The sequence below is a fragment of the Meleagris gallopavo genome, chromosome 3, assembly GCF_000146605.3.
Source record: "Meleagris gallopavo isolate NT-WF06-2002-E0010 breed Aviagen turkey brand Nicholas breeding stock chromosome 3, Turkey_5.1, whole genome shotgun sequence".
Lineage (NCBI taxonomy): Eukaryota > Metazoa > Chordata > Aves > Galliformes > Phasianidae > Meleagris > Meleagris gallopavo.
In genome coordinates, this window is record NC_015013.2 from 59782815 (window position 1) to 59798205 (window position 15391).

Consider the following 15391-nt stretch of genomic DNA (forward strand, 5'->3'; position numbering starts at 1 on the left):
CAGCCAGAGTCCTGAGGGAACTGGCTGATATGGTCACTGAGCCGCTCTCAATGATATGTGAGAAGTCATGGTGGTCAGGTGAAGTCCTCGGTGACTGGAAAAAAGGCAATGTAGCATTGCTGTTTTAAGAAGGGCCCAGGAAACTATCAACCTGTCAGCAAAATTATAATTATTCTTGCAATTAATGATGTCAGCAGCAAAGCATTAGACAAGTGGAAGCTAAACCAGGATTGTTTGCTTTTTTCATTCTTTCACGTAATGCCTAAGTAATGCTGAGTAGCTGCTGTGTGAGGTGTGGGAAGGAGTCGCTGGGTAAAGCAAGTAGGAATTAAGATTGGAATGGGAAAAAGTCTGTGGGAGGAGAATGGTGGCTCTGTGCTTATTTCCTGTCCTTTCACACTGAAGTTTTGAGAAGTTTGGAAACAGCTGCACAGCTGTTCAGGACAGCCAGTGACTTAGATGAATTGCAGCAAATCATTTGGCAGCAAAGTCCATCTTTGTAATGGGCTGGAAGGCAGAAATTGTTGCAGTACGGTATATATTGCCCCCCCTTCATTTTTTATCCTCTCTTTCAGAAATGTCTGTAACTAGCTTCCTGGCTATGTGTGGGTCTCCTATCCTCTCCCCTCTTTATTGGGGTTTCTTTCTTATGGCTTTTTGGTGTGAATGTGTTCCTTTTCACCCAAAATGCTCTGCTCATGTTATTCCTTCCATTCTCTTCCATGTTGTGAAGTGCCCCAGTCAGAACAGGACTCTCAAAGGCAGAGCAACAGATCGTGTCCTATTTCAAGCAACAAACCCTTCCACACTTCTATAGATCAGCACTCTTGTTCTGTATCTCTTTGCATTTCGTGACGACGCTTCTCATAGTAAGATGGTGAAAGTGGGGCGGGCCCTTCACAGAACCCTGAGTTGAGAAGTAAAATCTCAAATGGTGGTGGTAAATCCGAGGCAGGAGAGCCTACGTGGGAACCGCGACGGTATTCCCTTCCCGTTGCGGCGGGTACTTGAGAAGAGGAGGTGCTATCTGTGACTGATGGAGGAGCGTTAGGACTGACGGCGCGGGGCCGCGTTTCCCCTCACGAAGCGGCGGGGGCTCCTGAAGGGCCGCCTGGTGCTGCCGCCGAACTGCCCGAGCTCGCCAGGGGGCGGAGAGAGCGCCAAAAGCTTTGGGGTATGCCGAAGGGAAGCTCTGGGCTGAGAGGCGGGGTGGTCGTGATGAAGAGGCAGCTGGGAGCGATGGAGGTGGTGTTAGGCGCGGTGCCGTGAGAGGCAGCGGAGTGTGGCTCTGGGGGCTGCGGTGGCGCGAGAGGCTGCGCTCGGCTCTGTGAAACTCAGGGAGCGGCAGCGTGTGGAGAACACCGTGAGCCGTGGCATAGGCTGTCCTCGCTGTGCTTCGTGTCTCTGTTCTGTGGCCACAGAGCACGACACAGTGATCTCAGGGCGGTGGGAGAAAGGAGAGGCTGTGGTTTCGGCTGAACTTTAATCTCTTCTTGTAAAAGATTTGAAAGGATGGAACGGTAGTTGCATGGGATTAATCCTAAAGAAACTGAAAAATAAATCCTAATGTAAGTTCTCCTTCAATTTGTGCATAAAATGTGACACTTCAGGCCAGTAGAACGCATCTACCAGCCCACCTACAGCATACAACTGACAAGAAGTTCTCTGCTGCTGCCATACAGGTGCACCTCAGGTACCCTGTTCTCTCACAGGTCTGTCCTCCCAAACCAACTTCTGTGACCTCCTGCCATGAATCGTTCATAAATGAAGAGCTTTTCTTTCTCTTCAGCCTCTTTATGTTGTGCTTTGTCCTATGCCAGGTAGCTATGTCTGTGTTTGAAGGTTTAAGTGGTATTTCATATTGGTTACCTACAGAAAAGACAGATGATAATTTGTAAAATAAAGTCTGTGTGACCATTAAAAGATCATAGTTGGAAGGGGCCTTTGAAGGTCATCCAGTCCAGCTCCTTTGCAACTAACAGGGACATCAGATGTGTGTATACAAAATGTCACATTTTGGCCTTAGTAGTTCTACCTCTAAGTTCATAAGTTCTGAGATTTACTCTGAAAGCGCTCTGAAAATATGTGAACAACACTGAAGAGTATGGTCACATTCTAGACCAACTCTGTGATCTTGAAAGTTTTATCTACAGGAATAAGAATTGATCACCTGTATATACTGATGTTTGCAAGATCTACACCTTAAATGGATACTACAGGAGGTGACAGCAAATGAGGAAAGTGTAATTTAAGAAATAAATTATTTCTCTGTTTCATGTTTTCAACAACTATGACAGCCTTCATAGCTCTCTCTCTCATATCTCATATATATATGTCTTACTTTAGCTCCAATGACTGGGGGGAGTTAAGGAGAGGAGGGGCTAAATGCTGCATTTAATTTGATGGGTCAGGGATTGGGTGGTGCAATAATTCAGTAATAAGAAGAATAGTAGAGCATTTTAGGAATTTATTGTTATTGTAGCACGGCCAATTCTGAACTAATTCTTTCCAGCTTATTCCAGAATTCTCATTAAGAGTCCAAAGTCTTTTTGGAAGATGCACAAAGAAATACAGAAAATGAAGGAAATTATCCTTGTTTACCTTGACAGAAGTGGTGGCCTTGAGAAATTTGTGCACGACTGCAAAAAATACAACGGTATTGCTCACTCAGTAGATATTTTGTTAACATTGGTAAGTATTGTTAAGCAAACCTCTGTAATATTTAAGGCCGTTTTTGCTCCTGCAGACTCAAAACAAAGTTATGCTGTGTATCGTTTCGTTATTTCAATAAACCCTTCTGATGTTGCTGAATTGGATGCAACTCTTGGAAACTACGTTCTTCATAAGCCCATGAAAGCTGCAGGGATTTTTCAGTCAGTAAGTTTATAGTTGTGATCAGGGCTGACAAAAATAATCCTTTTCTATTTTAACTAGATTTTCCTTTCTAAAGTGAAGTTATTTTTCAATTACAGGTATGTTTCATAGCTATTAAGACATTATCATTAATTGAACAATTACAGACGGAGGCCCAAGTGAGTCTACATTATTTCCCCAGTTAGATCTTAAATCTTTTAAGTCAGGTGAAGTATTAACAAAGATTATTTTTTTGTATTAGTTTCTCAGCCTTTATTTTCCCTTTGGTTGCATTATCCTTTGTACTGAGAATAAGTGCAAGTCTCACCTCAACATATTGCAAGAATCCTGGCATAACTGATGGAATTGTTTTTCTACTTAATACGTTTCTGACTTTTTCTTTTCCTAAAAGCTATTTATACACCATGTTGCATTTCTTCATGTAAGTACATTGAATTTATAAACAGCATTTTGAAATAAAATTATATAGATTAAATATACTGATATCATTGTGTCTCTTGTTAGATAAGCATACTGCTGAAACCAACACATTTGCCACCATTACCGAGTTATGTTCTCAGTCTTTCTGCATTTCCATTTAATTACACATCTAAGAGATTTTATATGTCTGAAGGAATAGTGATTGCAATGGGAACTGTCACAAAATACACTCAAGGAGCAAGATTTCTTTGCACCGGGGAAACCTGTCCATTCTCTGAAGGTAATAGTAGAAGAAATTAATACTATTTCATAGAACTGTAGTATCACCAAGGTTGGAAAAGACCTCCAAGATCATCCAGTCCAACCATCCACCTGCCACCAATATTTCCCCACTAAACCACATCCCTCAGTACAACATCTAAATGTTTCTTAAACACCTCAGGGACGGTGACTCCACCACCTCCGTGGGCAGCCCGTTCAGTGCCTGAAGAGCTCTTTAATAATTTAGATAATTTGCCAGATTGAAAACCTATAGTGAGAGTCATTTTCTTACGTAGCCTTTATGAGCGCGTGCCTTTGTGAAGGCGCGTGTATACTGAGTGTATCTGTCCGGTGTCAGTCCCACACGGCACAGAATAGGGGCACTCCGCCGCTGCGAGTCAGGCCCTGCAGTCGTGGTGGGGAATGTGCGATGGGGGCACGGCGCCATCTGGCGGCCAATGTGCGAGAAACGCGCTTGTGAATTCGGAATTTCTCCGCCCAGTTTTTAGTTACTTCTGCGCTTAATGTGAAATGCAGAATGAAAACCGCGCTCTCATTATAAATGTTTACTAAACTTTTTTTTTTTCTTTTCTTTTTCAGGGTTTAGATACATAAGGGTGCATCTGCCCGGAGCTACAGAATCTGCCACAGTGAGAAATGACTTCGTGTGCAGTTTGTGTTCTTCACCACTGCAGGAAGATATGAAATTCAGAGTACTTGGTGGTAGGAACTGCGTAGTTTTATTTCTAGGTCTGTTATTCCCCTACTTCTGATACACAGTACATGAACAAAAATGGCTGTGGCCAATAGCAGTCATCCTGGAATCATAGAATGGTTTGGGTTGGAAGGGACCTTTAAGATCATGTAATTCCAACCCCCCTGTTTTAGGCAGGAACACCTCCCTCTAGACCAGGTTGCTCAAAGCCCCATCCAGCCTGGCCTCTTAGAGAGAAGGAAAAGAAAAAAAAGAAAAAAGCTTAGTACTTGGTTTTCAGGACAACTAACCTTTTCCTTGCCTTTATTCTGAAAGATAAACAGGTCGTTGAAATGATTGATGCCAAAGTTCTTAATGCTTTAAAAGGATATTCCGACCATAAATCGCATTTTAGGATTCAGACTTTTACAGTTTTCTTGAGAGGTATGCTGAGTTTCAATTCTAAGACTTGCTAAAAGTATTTTAGAAATGAATTGTGACAATTACCTGCATTTTCCTTACAGGTCCATTTCTTTGGATAAACTGATGACAGTCATCATAATTTATACTGAGGTTCTTTCTCTAAAAAAAATTAGAGGGGTGGGGGTTGTCACCTGCCTAATGCAGGCACAAATGATTGCAGAGAATAATATATAGCCAAACTGTGGTGTTCTCTTCTATGTTTTCATTTAAGCAAGATCCCCCTGGCCAGCTCAGCTGCATTACGTTCTAGTTGAAGCTTGTTTTTTCCTCCTTTCTACTTCCTTTGGTCCTGCTGTTTTGCACCCATTTCACGTGTTTTTGACATCCTTCCTCAATCTAGCTGGCTTCCGGATTCAATCAGGATTTTTGGCTTCTACTACCACTGCTTTCCACTGGAAACATTAAATGATTTCTAATGTGAATACCCAACTAAATCACAATTCATCATCATATTTCCAATAATTTTATCTAAACCAAAAAACATTACGCTTTGATCTGATACCCAGTGTCTATGGAATCATACAGCTCATCTCTTGAAAACTCACAATAGCTCCAAGATCACGAGATACAACGGCAGCACTGCATATATTCTTATGTTGGTGTGATACTGTGAATTGTGCACGCACTGAAATTCTCCTGGCTTCAGTGAGCAGCGCAGTTAGACAGGATCTTACAGGCTGAGATTCACACTTGGTTGGACACAACTCTCACTTCTAACTAAACGTGACTTCTGAAGAAAGTGCACAGAACTACAGAGCTTCCCAAAGCTGTGTGTGTATCTTTTTGAAATCTTTGTCATTTGTCATGTTTAATGTGGTCACTTTTTTGTGGGTTTTTTTTCCTGTCATGTTTATAGGACAGTAACTGGAACCACAAGCTTTGGAATATACTTGCAAACAGCTGTCCATTTTCTTTTCAGTGCAGAACTAAGTGAATCATTCATTTTCTTTATCAGGAATTTACTTCTCCTCACCCTCTCTGCCTTCCTTACTTTTTGCACTACTTATTTTGAATGGTGTGCTTCATTTGATCCTACTCCACAACGGTAAACCTGGAATCCAACTGTTTTCAGCAACTAAGTGTGAAAAATGAAAACAGTTTAGAAAAGCTGACTGTGTCCTTAGCACTTTTTATTAGCTACAACATCTTCAGGTCTCCCCCACGTTTTGTTTTTCATTTCCAGATGAACTGGCCAATACAATGACAATAGGAAACCACTACAAGATCATAGGAATTCCAGCTTGTGTACAAAATGGCCCACAAGCTACAGCATTTATAGAAGTCAGTAGTGTACAGCTCTGTAAACCAAATGGTAAGGAAGTTCCATTTAGAATTGACTTAAAATTTTGAAAACCTTTTTTACTGCAAAATCTTGAGAACTTTTTGTTATCTAGAAGCCTGGACTGCAAAACCACTGTGGGACCTTCCTCTTACAGCCTGAAATGGTTCAGTCAGTCAGCTGAGAACGTCTCTTCCCCACTTCTCTTTCATGCACTGGGAAGTGACATGATTATTTACTGCAGTTCTTCAGCTTCCCTTTCCCAAATTCCCGTGTCACTTGTAAGCTACTTGGGAATCATACATAAAACTGACCCGATATTTTAGTTTCTTATTCCTTTCTTATCCCATTGGTTTTAGTAGATTGTGTCTGCAGCCTTTAGAGTAGTAAAATTAATAGCTGTCAGCTGTTTACGTTCTGAATTTGTGTTTAATGCATAACTATCTTAGTTCTTTGTAAGCTTTTGTACAAAGACTCGAATGGCAATCTATTCTAATGTACCTGCACTGCTCTGTTAAGTGCTTGTTAATCTCTGTTTTGTTTTACTTAGGTCCTTCTTTCATCGGTGAAAATTTTAAGTATCTACTCTCACTGACCTCAAGTTCATGCTGGAGGTTTACAGCCACACTTGCCAATATCTTTGCTTCTCAAGTTGTTCCACCAGGCACTTACAATACTCTTAAACTGGCAATATTACTGAGTCTAGTACAGACGTGTGAAATAGAAAATGCAGATTACCTCGATCTACTGATTGTGACAAGTGACACTCTAATAATTGATAGGTAAAGAGATTCCTTAACTCTTTATTTTTATTGTTTTCAGATAGTAGGACTGGTCCTACATCAAAAGCAAGAATTGAGGCTTAAAAGGAATATACAGGGTTCTGACTTGCTAAAAAATAACCATGAAACATCTCTATTTCAAGTGATGAATGTAGGATTACTGCTAATAAATACCCCTAACAGTCTCATAATGATCTCAGTAGGCTTTTAAGACCGACACTGATTAGCAGAAGTCAAACTAAACCTTTTTCTAAAATCAAAACTAAGGTTGCCCCAAAAGCTGGTGATTATGAAAGTGAAGTTCTCTGCTTTTCAAATCTTGTGTCACTTTAAGCCTTTCCATCACTAGCTTCCCAGCTACCTCAATTTTCAGTTAAGTCCTGGCTTGCCTGGGGCAGAATTACTTCAGAGAAGCTTACATGGTGCTATGCTATGCACATAATAAATATTCTGTTATCATTAACCTGTCTAAGTAGACATTACCTACATATTGGTATCAGTGTAACAGCCAATTTACCAGTGCTTACTGTTTAATCAATAATTTTATGCCGTTTCTTAGTATGAGAAGAAATCATGCTTTAACATCATAATATCATAAGGAGTCTTTGACTGTGGAACCAAGCAGTGCGTAACTGTGAGCCCAGGAATATAGTGTAGGGGAGTAAAAAAAATTCAGCACTCTCCTTTCTCAAAAAGAACTGGAGATGTAACCCAGGTGGCTGCAGCCTGGAAATTACCAGCCTCTTCTTTTTTCCCCAGATGGCCAAGAGAATTATGAATCCTCTGCCTTCCCCTAGAACAGGAATAGGCATTTATGGTATGGGGTTACATTTGGAGACTTCTTTGATTTCCTAGGTATTTTTTCTGTTACAAGCCATGATTTGCCTCATGTTAAAGCCATCAGAATTACAGTCCTCCTGGGGCTTAGAGTTCTGTATTTCTATTGAAGCGTACTTCACACATTTAGCCTTGACAGTGGTTTAAATTTGTTGTTGTTAATAGGCAGATCTTGATATATCTAACTATCACTACCAAGTGTTAAGAACAGTGTTAATTTAGAAAAACTGAACAATGTTTTGACAGCTTGTAACTGACAATTATTTAATCCTCTAGGCTTCTGAATTACAGCCTATGTCTCCTGCCTCGTGGCATACGACACCCATCCTCTAGTGACATCTTTCCTTCTGTGTCCAAAGATAAGCATGGAACTGGAAGTGCTAGTATTCAAGCTTGCAGTGCTCTGCTGGCTCAGGGTGGTATCTGTTACATAGGAGACTTATCTTCATACAAAAAGGATAAACTTGAACTCCTGCAATCCGGTAATTTCACATCTACTAACAAATGAGGGGACAGAATGAAACAAACATGTAACACCACAGCTAGATCTGTTCCTCAGCTTACGGCCCTCAAATGCTTGGAAAATATCAGCTATTTTTAACAAGCCTGAAAGAAAGAGATCAAAAATGGCAAAATCCTATAAGCCTATAGAGGCAAAACAAGCATTAACATTAGGTGGAATGAGAAGTGTATTCGTCAGCTTGCAGGATTTGTGATCTAGCCTTTGAAGGATTGAGGCATTCAAACACTCAGTCCTCAAAACTGGTAGAGTGGAAGTGCCAAAACTTAAGACAAATTCAGTGAAATACAATAATGACTCTTCAGCTAGTGTGCTTGGAACTACAATTTTTTCAAACTACATCAATCACATAACTGATGTTTTTTGTCCTCTCCTAGTGCTAGAGAGCCGGACAACAACACTGTTCATTCCTGGGAAGAAGTATGGAGAAGAGGCTGACCAACAAATGACAATTTCAATTCAGACCAACTTCTGGTCTTATGTAGATGTGGGTTCTTCCCCAAAGAAACATACGGCAAGGGACAGCTTTTTAATTGGGCAGATGGTAAAGCAACTGACAATTATTTCTGGTTATTGTTATTTCAGCTTGGGAAATAATGAAAACAAACAGCCTAAGTGACTTTAAATCAAATATCTTCTAAAATGAGCTAGCTTTCCCCAAATAAATGCCATTTATTTTATTCGCAATAGCTTTTGACAACTACTACTGAAACACAATTATGTTGCTTATATTATAGATAACTCATTAGCAACTCTTGCACCATCCAGCATACGAATACTGAATATTACAGACTGAAAAAATTGCAGTGTTTCTAATAGTCAAAATTCCAAAATAACCTCATTTTCTTCTCTTTAGGACTTGAGTTTGATTCCACCTAATCTTTTAGATGTTTTTGGGCTGTTGATATACAATGAATTTCCTTTGTGTCAGCTGTCTTTTCCTGTAGTGCATCATGTCTTGCAAAAAGCCATTAATCCTGAAGCCATGCTGTACAGAGTCTCACAGCAGTTCAGAACACAGGATTATGAAGAGGTAGTAACTATTACCTAATAATTTAGCAATGCATTATACTTGGAATAATATAGAATCATATCCTAGAATGGCCTGGGTTGAAAAGGACCACAATGATCCTAGTTTCACACACCCCCTGCTATGTGCAGGGTCACCAACCATGAGACCAGGCTGCCCAGAGCCACATCCAGCCTGGCCTTGAATGCCTCCAGGGATGGGGCATCCACAGCCTCCTCGGGCAACCTGTTCCATTGCATCACCACCCTCTGTGTGAAAAACTTCCTCCTAAATATCATACTGTTCCTGGAATCAGAAGGCTCTGTCCTGATACGCTGACAGATTATTTTAAAACCTGTCAATATTCACCTCGTACCTCTGCCCCCTGCCATATTCCCACCAGCACTAAGAGGATCGTTGGGAAATTTACTTAGCTTCAGTTCTGTGAGAGCCAGCATAATAAATTCAGCATCACCTACCTTCTGAAAAGCATGCTGGGTCAACATTTCTATGAGAACAGCCCTCTAATACTTGCTTTTAACAAGAATAATTTACAGTCAGTCATAGAGCTTAGTGTGAAATACTACACCAGTTAGTACTGGACTAGTATTAGGTCTGGAGGCCCTGCTTGAGGCAGGGGGTTGGAGCTTCATGATCCTTGAGGTCCCTTCCAAGCCATTCCGTGACTCTATAAAAAGTTAATATTTCATTCTAAAGAAACTGTCAGTATTTCTAATATGATTAACTTGCTATAGGGAACCTGCTAAAGCAGGTTCATTTCCCTTCCAATCCTGTAATTCTGTAACAGGTAATTCAGCCCAGTACCTAAAATCTACTCTTATGCACAGCTGAACAGTGACAAGCATTTTTACAAAAATTGATGGTGAAATACACTGTTCTACCTCTACTACTAAGCCAGTATGTTAAAAGATGTGAAAAAATGTTTATTATTTATTTTCCACAGTTAAATGTTTAAAATTTCTACCTTCTCTCTAGTTTATTTTGTTCGCAAAGAATCTTCATGTCCAACTGGGTTCTGAAGCAGAAAACCTCATTCAGGGCTACTATCTTGCAAGTCGTAGAGTGAGGAGAGATTCTCTGCATGGATCAAATTTATCAGCATCTGCACTAAAAATCCTGTATGTCCAATGCTCATAGCAACACATCTCAGTTTCCAATAGAAACTGCTAGTCAGCTCAATTTATTAAGTAAAAATGTAGACGTTGTTTAAGTCTGGAAAGTTCAAGCATAAGGAGTATCTTAACATTAATTAATACCATCTTATAGGATTGATTTTAAAAAATGAACTATTTAAAGAACTTCCTTAGACTCAATGTTTCTTTTTTCCTCATTAAAGCTGTCTAGAAAAATAAAAATGGGGTTTACATTTTCATAGCTTTCTCTAAGTTTTGTTTTTTTTTTAAGCAAGAAGTGCAGTGTTACCTCTTGATTTACAGAAGTGCTTGCAACAGAGAAATATGCAATGTCTTCATTTCTGCAATTTTTTCAACTATTTCTGAGATGCTTACATTCATCTCTTAGGATTTCACTGTCCAAAGCTCATACTAAACTAAGTTTGAGGAAGAAAGTCCTTGAGGAAGATGCATTGATTGCCATCCTGCTGTTTGAGTCATCTCTTACCCTAAAACATGGTAAGGTAGTCTTTAATCTCAAGTATATCGTTTTCATGTTTTGTCAGTTTGAAAAAAGTTTATCTCAAGTCAATTGCAGTAACAGAGGTGTTTCATTTCAAGTGAAAAGCTGAGATCAGAAGGAAGTCTTTCAGTTGACTTTCCAGTGGAGTGTTCTTCAGTACTGCACATAACGAGTGCCCAAACAGCACCAAGCCTCTATCCTTATGATAGCACACTGGAGACATTGCTCCACTGCTGCTTTACCATCAGTCCAGGTTAAACCATAGACAGAACTCTTTCCCTGAAGAAAGGTTTTTTTTTTAATCGTGTCACATTTGTTCACACACAAATTTGGCAGTAACAGAATCACAATGTAATACAGAAGTGCTAACTTACAAAATAAACTACTAAGTAATCTGCACAACAGCTTTTTTTTTTTCCTCTCCACTCCTTAAAAATACTGGCCAAAGGTTGCCAAGCCTCCTGAAGTCTGAACTGATTTCTTCTTTGCTTAGGTAAGTCAGCATTGTGCATAGAACCAAACGCAGTATTTCCATTCGACCTCAGTGATGAAAACAGCCTCCAACAGAGAGATATTTACCTATTGCAGTGCCACCATCAACTGCTTCAGTTTATTGGTGCATATAGCCCAGGGACTTACGTTAGCACTAATGAAGAATGAAATCTGCTGTGAGTCTGAAGCTTCTACTTCAGCCTGGGACTGCAGTTACAGAAAAGTAGACAACTGTTTTCAGTGCTATTTTGCAAAGAAATAAAGTATAGCTGATAGAATTTAGTTGAAGTTTCCTGGTAACACTGAAGAAAGACAGAAGTGATGTTTCTATTCTGGAAGGCCACGGCTTCAGAATAAAGCCAGAATCTGAACTTGTATTCCCAGCTACAACCATCACTTACCTGGATGGACAGAGACAAGTTTTTAATAAGGTAACTAACATTTAAGCCAAGAATGCAGAATATTGTATTTCATTTCAACTATGGCCTGTACTTTTCCCTGTTGCTTCTTTTTAAATGCTTTATCCAGCAAGGAATAGTTTTAATACACTACAAAAAGCAGTACTGATGTAAGACAACTTTAAGTTATTCATGTACCATAAATTTTAAGATTTATATCACCATACTGCTTCTTGCTTTATGCCTCAGTTTTACATTTACATACACTTACATATACATATATTTACAGCACTATCATATCAGCCCAGGATGTAGGTACACTCCTGCAATCTGAAATAAAGCTTAGATAAGGACATGGAGACAGGAGAGCCAAAAAAATTATTAGTAGGCCCACCAGGGAGGAAGCAGCTCACGGAGTTCCAGTCTAACTGCCTCACTGCAAAAATGAGTGTGAAGACTGATACAGTGGATACGTTCCTCCAAGTAGGGACTTCTCTTACTTTCTCCTCCTAGCAATGACGTAGCTGTAGGCACAACACTGGGCAAGTTTTACATCAGAGGCCCACATTCAACGCAGCAGCAAAATGTACAGACTTCTACTCAAAGATGGATAAACTGAACAAATACTGAGGGCTTGCTGTGACTTCTGCACAGGTCATGCAGCAAAATCATGGTGCTACCATTTACACAGCCTTAACAAAACACTACAGCCATTGGAAATATAAAGCCAGGATTTTATTTATATAAACACTGCATTGAAAATGAGCAGAACAGCTTCCACCATTATTATAAAAATAAATTTAGGCAAGAGAACAAATTTTCCTGTGTTTTAACCCTGAAATCAAATTTTGACTGCACTTAAATATTCATACCAAGTTCTAACAGTGCCTGAAGGGCTACTTCTCAGTCCACTCTCACTTGAACTTCATTCAAGCATTATTCACATTTTCATCTAAACTCTAAATCCATCTTACTCAACTTCTTCCTTTCAGCATGGTATTATAAGTTACAGGACTTCACCCAGAGCACATTCAAATCAAACAGTGCTTCTGAGAAGAAGGAAGGGCCAGCAAAGCATTTCCAAGTGCAATAGAAATCCACATTTCACACTGTTCTCAACCTGGAAAAAAAAGCCAAAGCATTTCAAATTTAGCCACTTTTCTATAAGCGTAATCTCATATGAAATTATACAAAGTTACTAACTGTATTACTAACTGTACTGGCATTTCAGATTCAAAGGTACACATCAACAACCAGTCAGATGGGTAAACGGCAAAGATATCATCATTATGCCAGTACAACTATTTCTGTAATAGACTTATCAGAAATAATTCTGAAAAGAATTCTGTTTAAGCCATATTAAGGAATACACATCCTTAGAAGAACAATATTCAGCAAAAAGAGACCATCTTTTTACTCTTTCCTCTCTCCAGCTTTACCTATGTGATGCTTTAAGCAAAATATGTAATTCTTGTAGAAGGATCACAAGTAAGAACTGCAAAGTCAGGCAGCAATCTAAAAGCATCCTTAAGAAACAGGCCACATCTTAAGCCACTGTAAGCTGGCACAACTGCATGCAGTAGCAAGCGTGGCTAGCACAGCTCTCTGAGCTAGTGAACAGTTCACTGGAGCCTCAGCACTGTAACATCACAGCAGAAAAACTTACCTTCTTAAACCCATGCTTCTGGAAATCAACAGTCTTCTGTTGGCTACACACAGCTTGAAGTTAGCGGAGGAAGTCATCTTTGAAAGATCAGAATAAATCCAATCAAAAATGAAAGGTTTTTCCCATTTGATTTGCCACCTACTGACAAGCTGGCACATCAGATATAGTGTTACTCATCACAGAAATCAGTTGGGTAAACGGCAAAGAGTCATCATCACAGTGCCAGCAGACAGGTTCCCACCCGCCCTAAGACTGGAGCTATTTTTCCCAGGTACTAAGAGCAAGGGGATTTATTAGGCTGGCCTCCAGAAATGTACTTGGTAAAAGCTCAGCCAGCTCTCTACTGTCAGGAGTTCAAATTCAAAGAACAAAAGGCCAGATTTTAAGGGCTATGGTTGTTAATTTAAAAACGGATAAAACCTCACCTTCTAATAGTCATGGCAGTAGCATGTGGTAAAGCAAACTGAGCTGCATAATAGACAAATGGAGTCACTATGTAAGTAAAAAGCTTAGTAGTAGGAAGTCAGTAGTAGGAAGACAGTCAGTAATTCAAAACGTATTAACTGGTCTGTGCTAACTAAGGAATACTGTCTAGCACAGTTTAAGACTTAACCCTTCATGCAAATGATCATATATCTTGTTCCATCAGTAAGACAATTTACAAGCCTTAAACAGCTGCAGAAATCAAGACCTAGATTTCAGGACACAGCTCAGAATGACTTCCTCTCCGCTAAGAACAGTGAGAGATACTTACTTCTGTCAGAATTCACGTGACATCTTCCTGCTTGCAAGGTAACAGCACAGAGCCCAGCCTGAAGATTCCTGATGCCAGAAACCAACTCATCTCCTCATTGCTTTTGTTGCCTAAAACAAGGAAAAGAAGAAAAAAAGGTTTTATTCTCCTGAGCATTCTACTATTGGGCCTCTAGCAAAACACAACAGCATTTCTCTGGGGAAAACAAGCCAGTCAAAAAAATATCAAATTAGAGTATTGTTGGCTTCACCATGACCTGGGGAGAAAAGCAGAGAGCGTCAGTCAAAATTAAGGTTAAAAAGATTGTATTCCGCTAACAGAAGAGTTCCAGAATGAAGAATGACTGATTGTAGAATCAGGCTGCTCCTAATGAACAACCACCACCAGGGAGAGGAGCATCCCAGCACAGTATAGCAAATAAGACAGCCTCTAAGCCCTTTGTGGACTGTGCTCTGCAGCACTGACTGATGGGTTTCCCTACAAGCTGAACTCGAGGTCAGCTCCTGCGCTATGGCCTGGCAGAGCACTCCCACTGAGACACGTGGGGCTGCCCCGACCCTTTGGGATCTGTGCCTGCTGTGCAAAAAGGGCACGGCTCGGGGTCACACTGCAGCACCAGCCAAACTGGGGGATAACGGTAATTTATCTTCACAATTAGGACATGCGCTTGCCAATCAAAGTGGCTTATCAGCAAAACCAAGTCTCTCCAGGTGCCTCATTTCTCACTACTTCAGAGGCCTGATGAGCAGCCTGTGAGGTCAGTACCCCAATTAGACCCACCTTAAGCTCACGGGTCACACTGCACTGCCAGTGTGGCATCAGCCTGAGCTGCACCACTCAGCACCGAGGTGAGGCCACCGATAGCAATCAGCCAGCTCTAGTGAGCAAAGCAAAGGCTGATAACACTCGCTCACCCCTCAAGTGATGCTTTAGGTTTAGTAAACGCAGCCAACAATTACTACTTTCAGTTTAGAGATCGGATTCATTTAACTGCCAGGACTGCACTCGTCAAATTAACTTGTTGACGACATAACTTAATGCCTTAAAAGAAAAAACAAAAACAAAAACAAAAAAAAACCCAAAACTAGAAACAACTCACTTAAAGCATCAAGCGCTGAGATTGAAGTGGAGCTGCAAGGCGGCATCAGCGAGCCACAACCATCTGCAACTACCCGAGAGCGGCGCGCGCCGGATACGGCTTCGGGCTCGTGCACCCCAAGCCTCACGGAGCTGAGAGAGGCTCCTCCAACCAGCCGCTGCAGCACC

General features: G+C 40.5%; 1 protein-coding gene, 1 long non-coding RNA gene and 1 other non-coding gene across 7 annotated transcripts; 1 reads left to right on the forward strand and 2 right to left on the reverse strand.

Annotated features, from left to right (window-relative positions):
- The first annotated feature begins 5 nt into the window (after window positions 1-5).
- On the forward strand, window positions 6-12314 carry MCMDC2 (minichromosome maintenance domain containing 2). Of its 5 annotated transcripts, none has more exons than XM_019614074.2 (14): window positions 6-2656; window positions 2747-2877; window positions 2973-3032; window positions 3379-3574; window positions 4156-4278; window positions 4586-4693; window positions 5916-6044; window positions 6562-6793; window positions 7907-8112; window positions 8528-8694; window positions 9007-9183; window positions 10156-10298; window positions 10702-10811; window positions 11309-12314. In XM_019614074.2, the coding sequence occupies exons 1-14, from the start codon at window positions 2557-2559 to the stop codon at window positions 11473-11475; spliced, it is 2049 nt and encodes a 682-aa protein (XP_019469619.1). In that variant the 5' UTR covers window positions 6-2556; the 3' UTR covers window positions 11476-12314. The 5 variants fall into 5 exon arrangements, with proteins under 5 accessions (XP_019469619.1, XP_019469614.1, XP_031408736.1 ...); XM_019614069.2 differs by having other exon boundaries at window positions 6-1712; window positions 2154-2877; XM_031552876.1 differs by having other exon boundaries at window positions 6-1712; window positions 2523-2877.
- A 104-nt stretch (window positions 12315-12418) lies between these two features.
- LOC104910352 lies at window positions 12419-15336 on the reverse strand. The gene is made up of 4 exons (XR_792989.3): window positions 15225-15336; window positions 14126-14235; window positions 13372-13448; window positions 12419-12825 (listed from the first exon to the last, which is right to left on the reverse strand). It is a non-coding gene; the product is annotated as an uncharacterized LOC104910352 (long non-coding RNA).
- LOC116216517 lies at window positions 13520-13598 on the reverse strand. Its single transcript, XR_004159410.1, has one exon. It is a non-coding gene; the product is annotated as a small nucleolar RNA SNORD87 (small nucleolar RNA).
- Window positions 15337-15391: the final 55 nt, after the last annotated feature.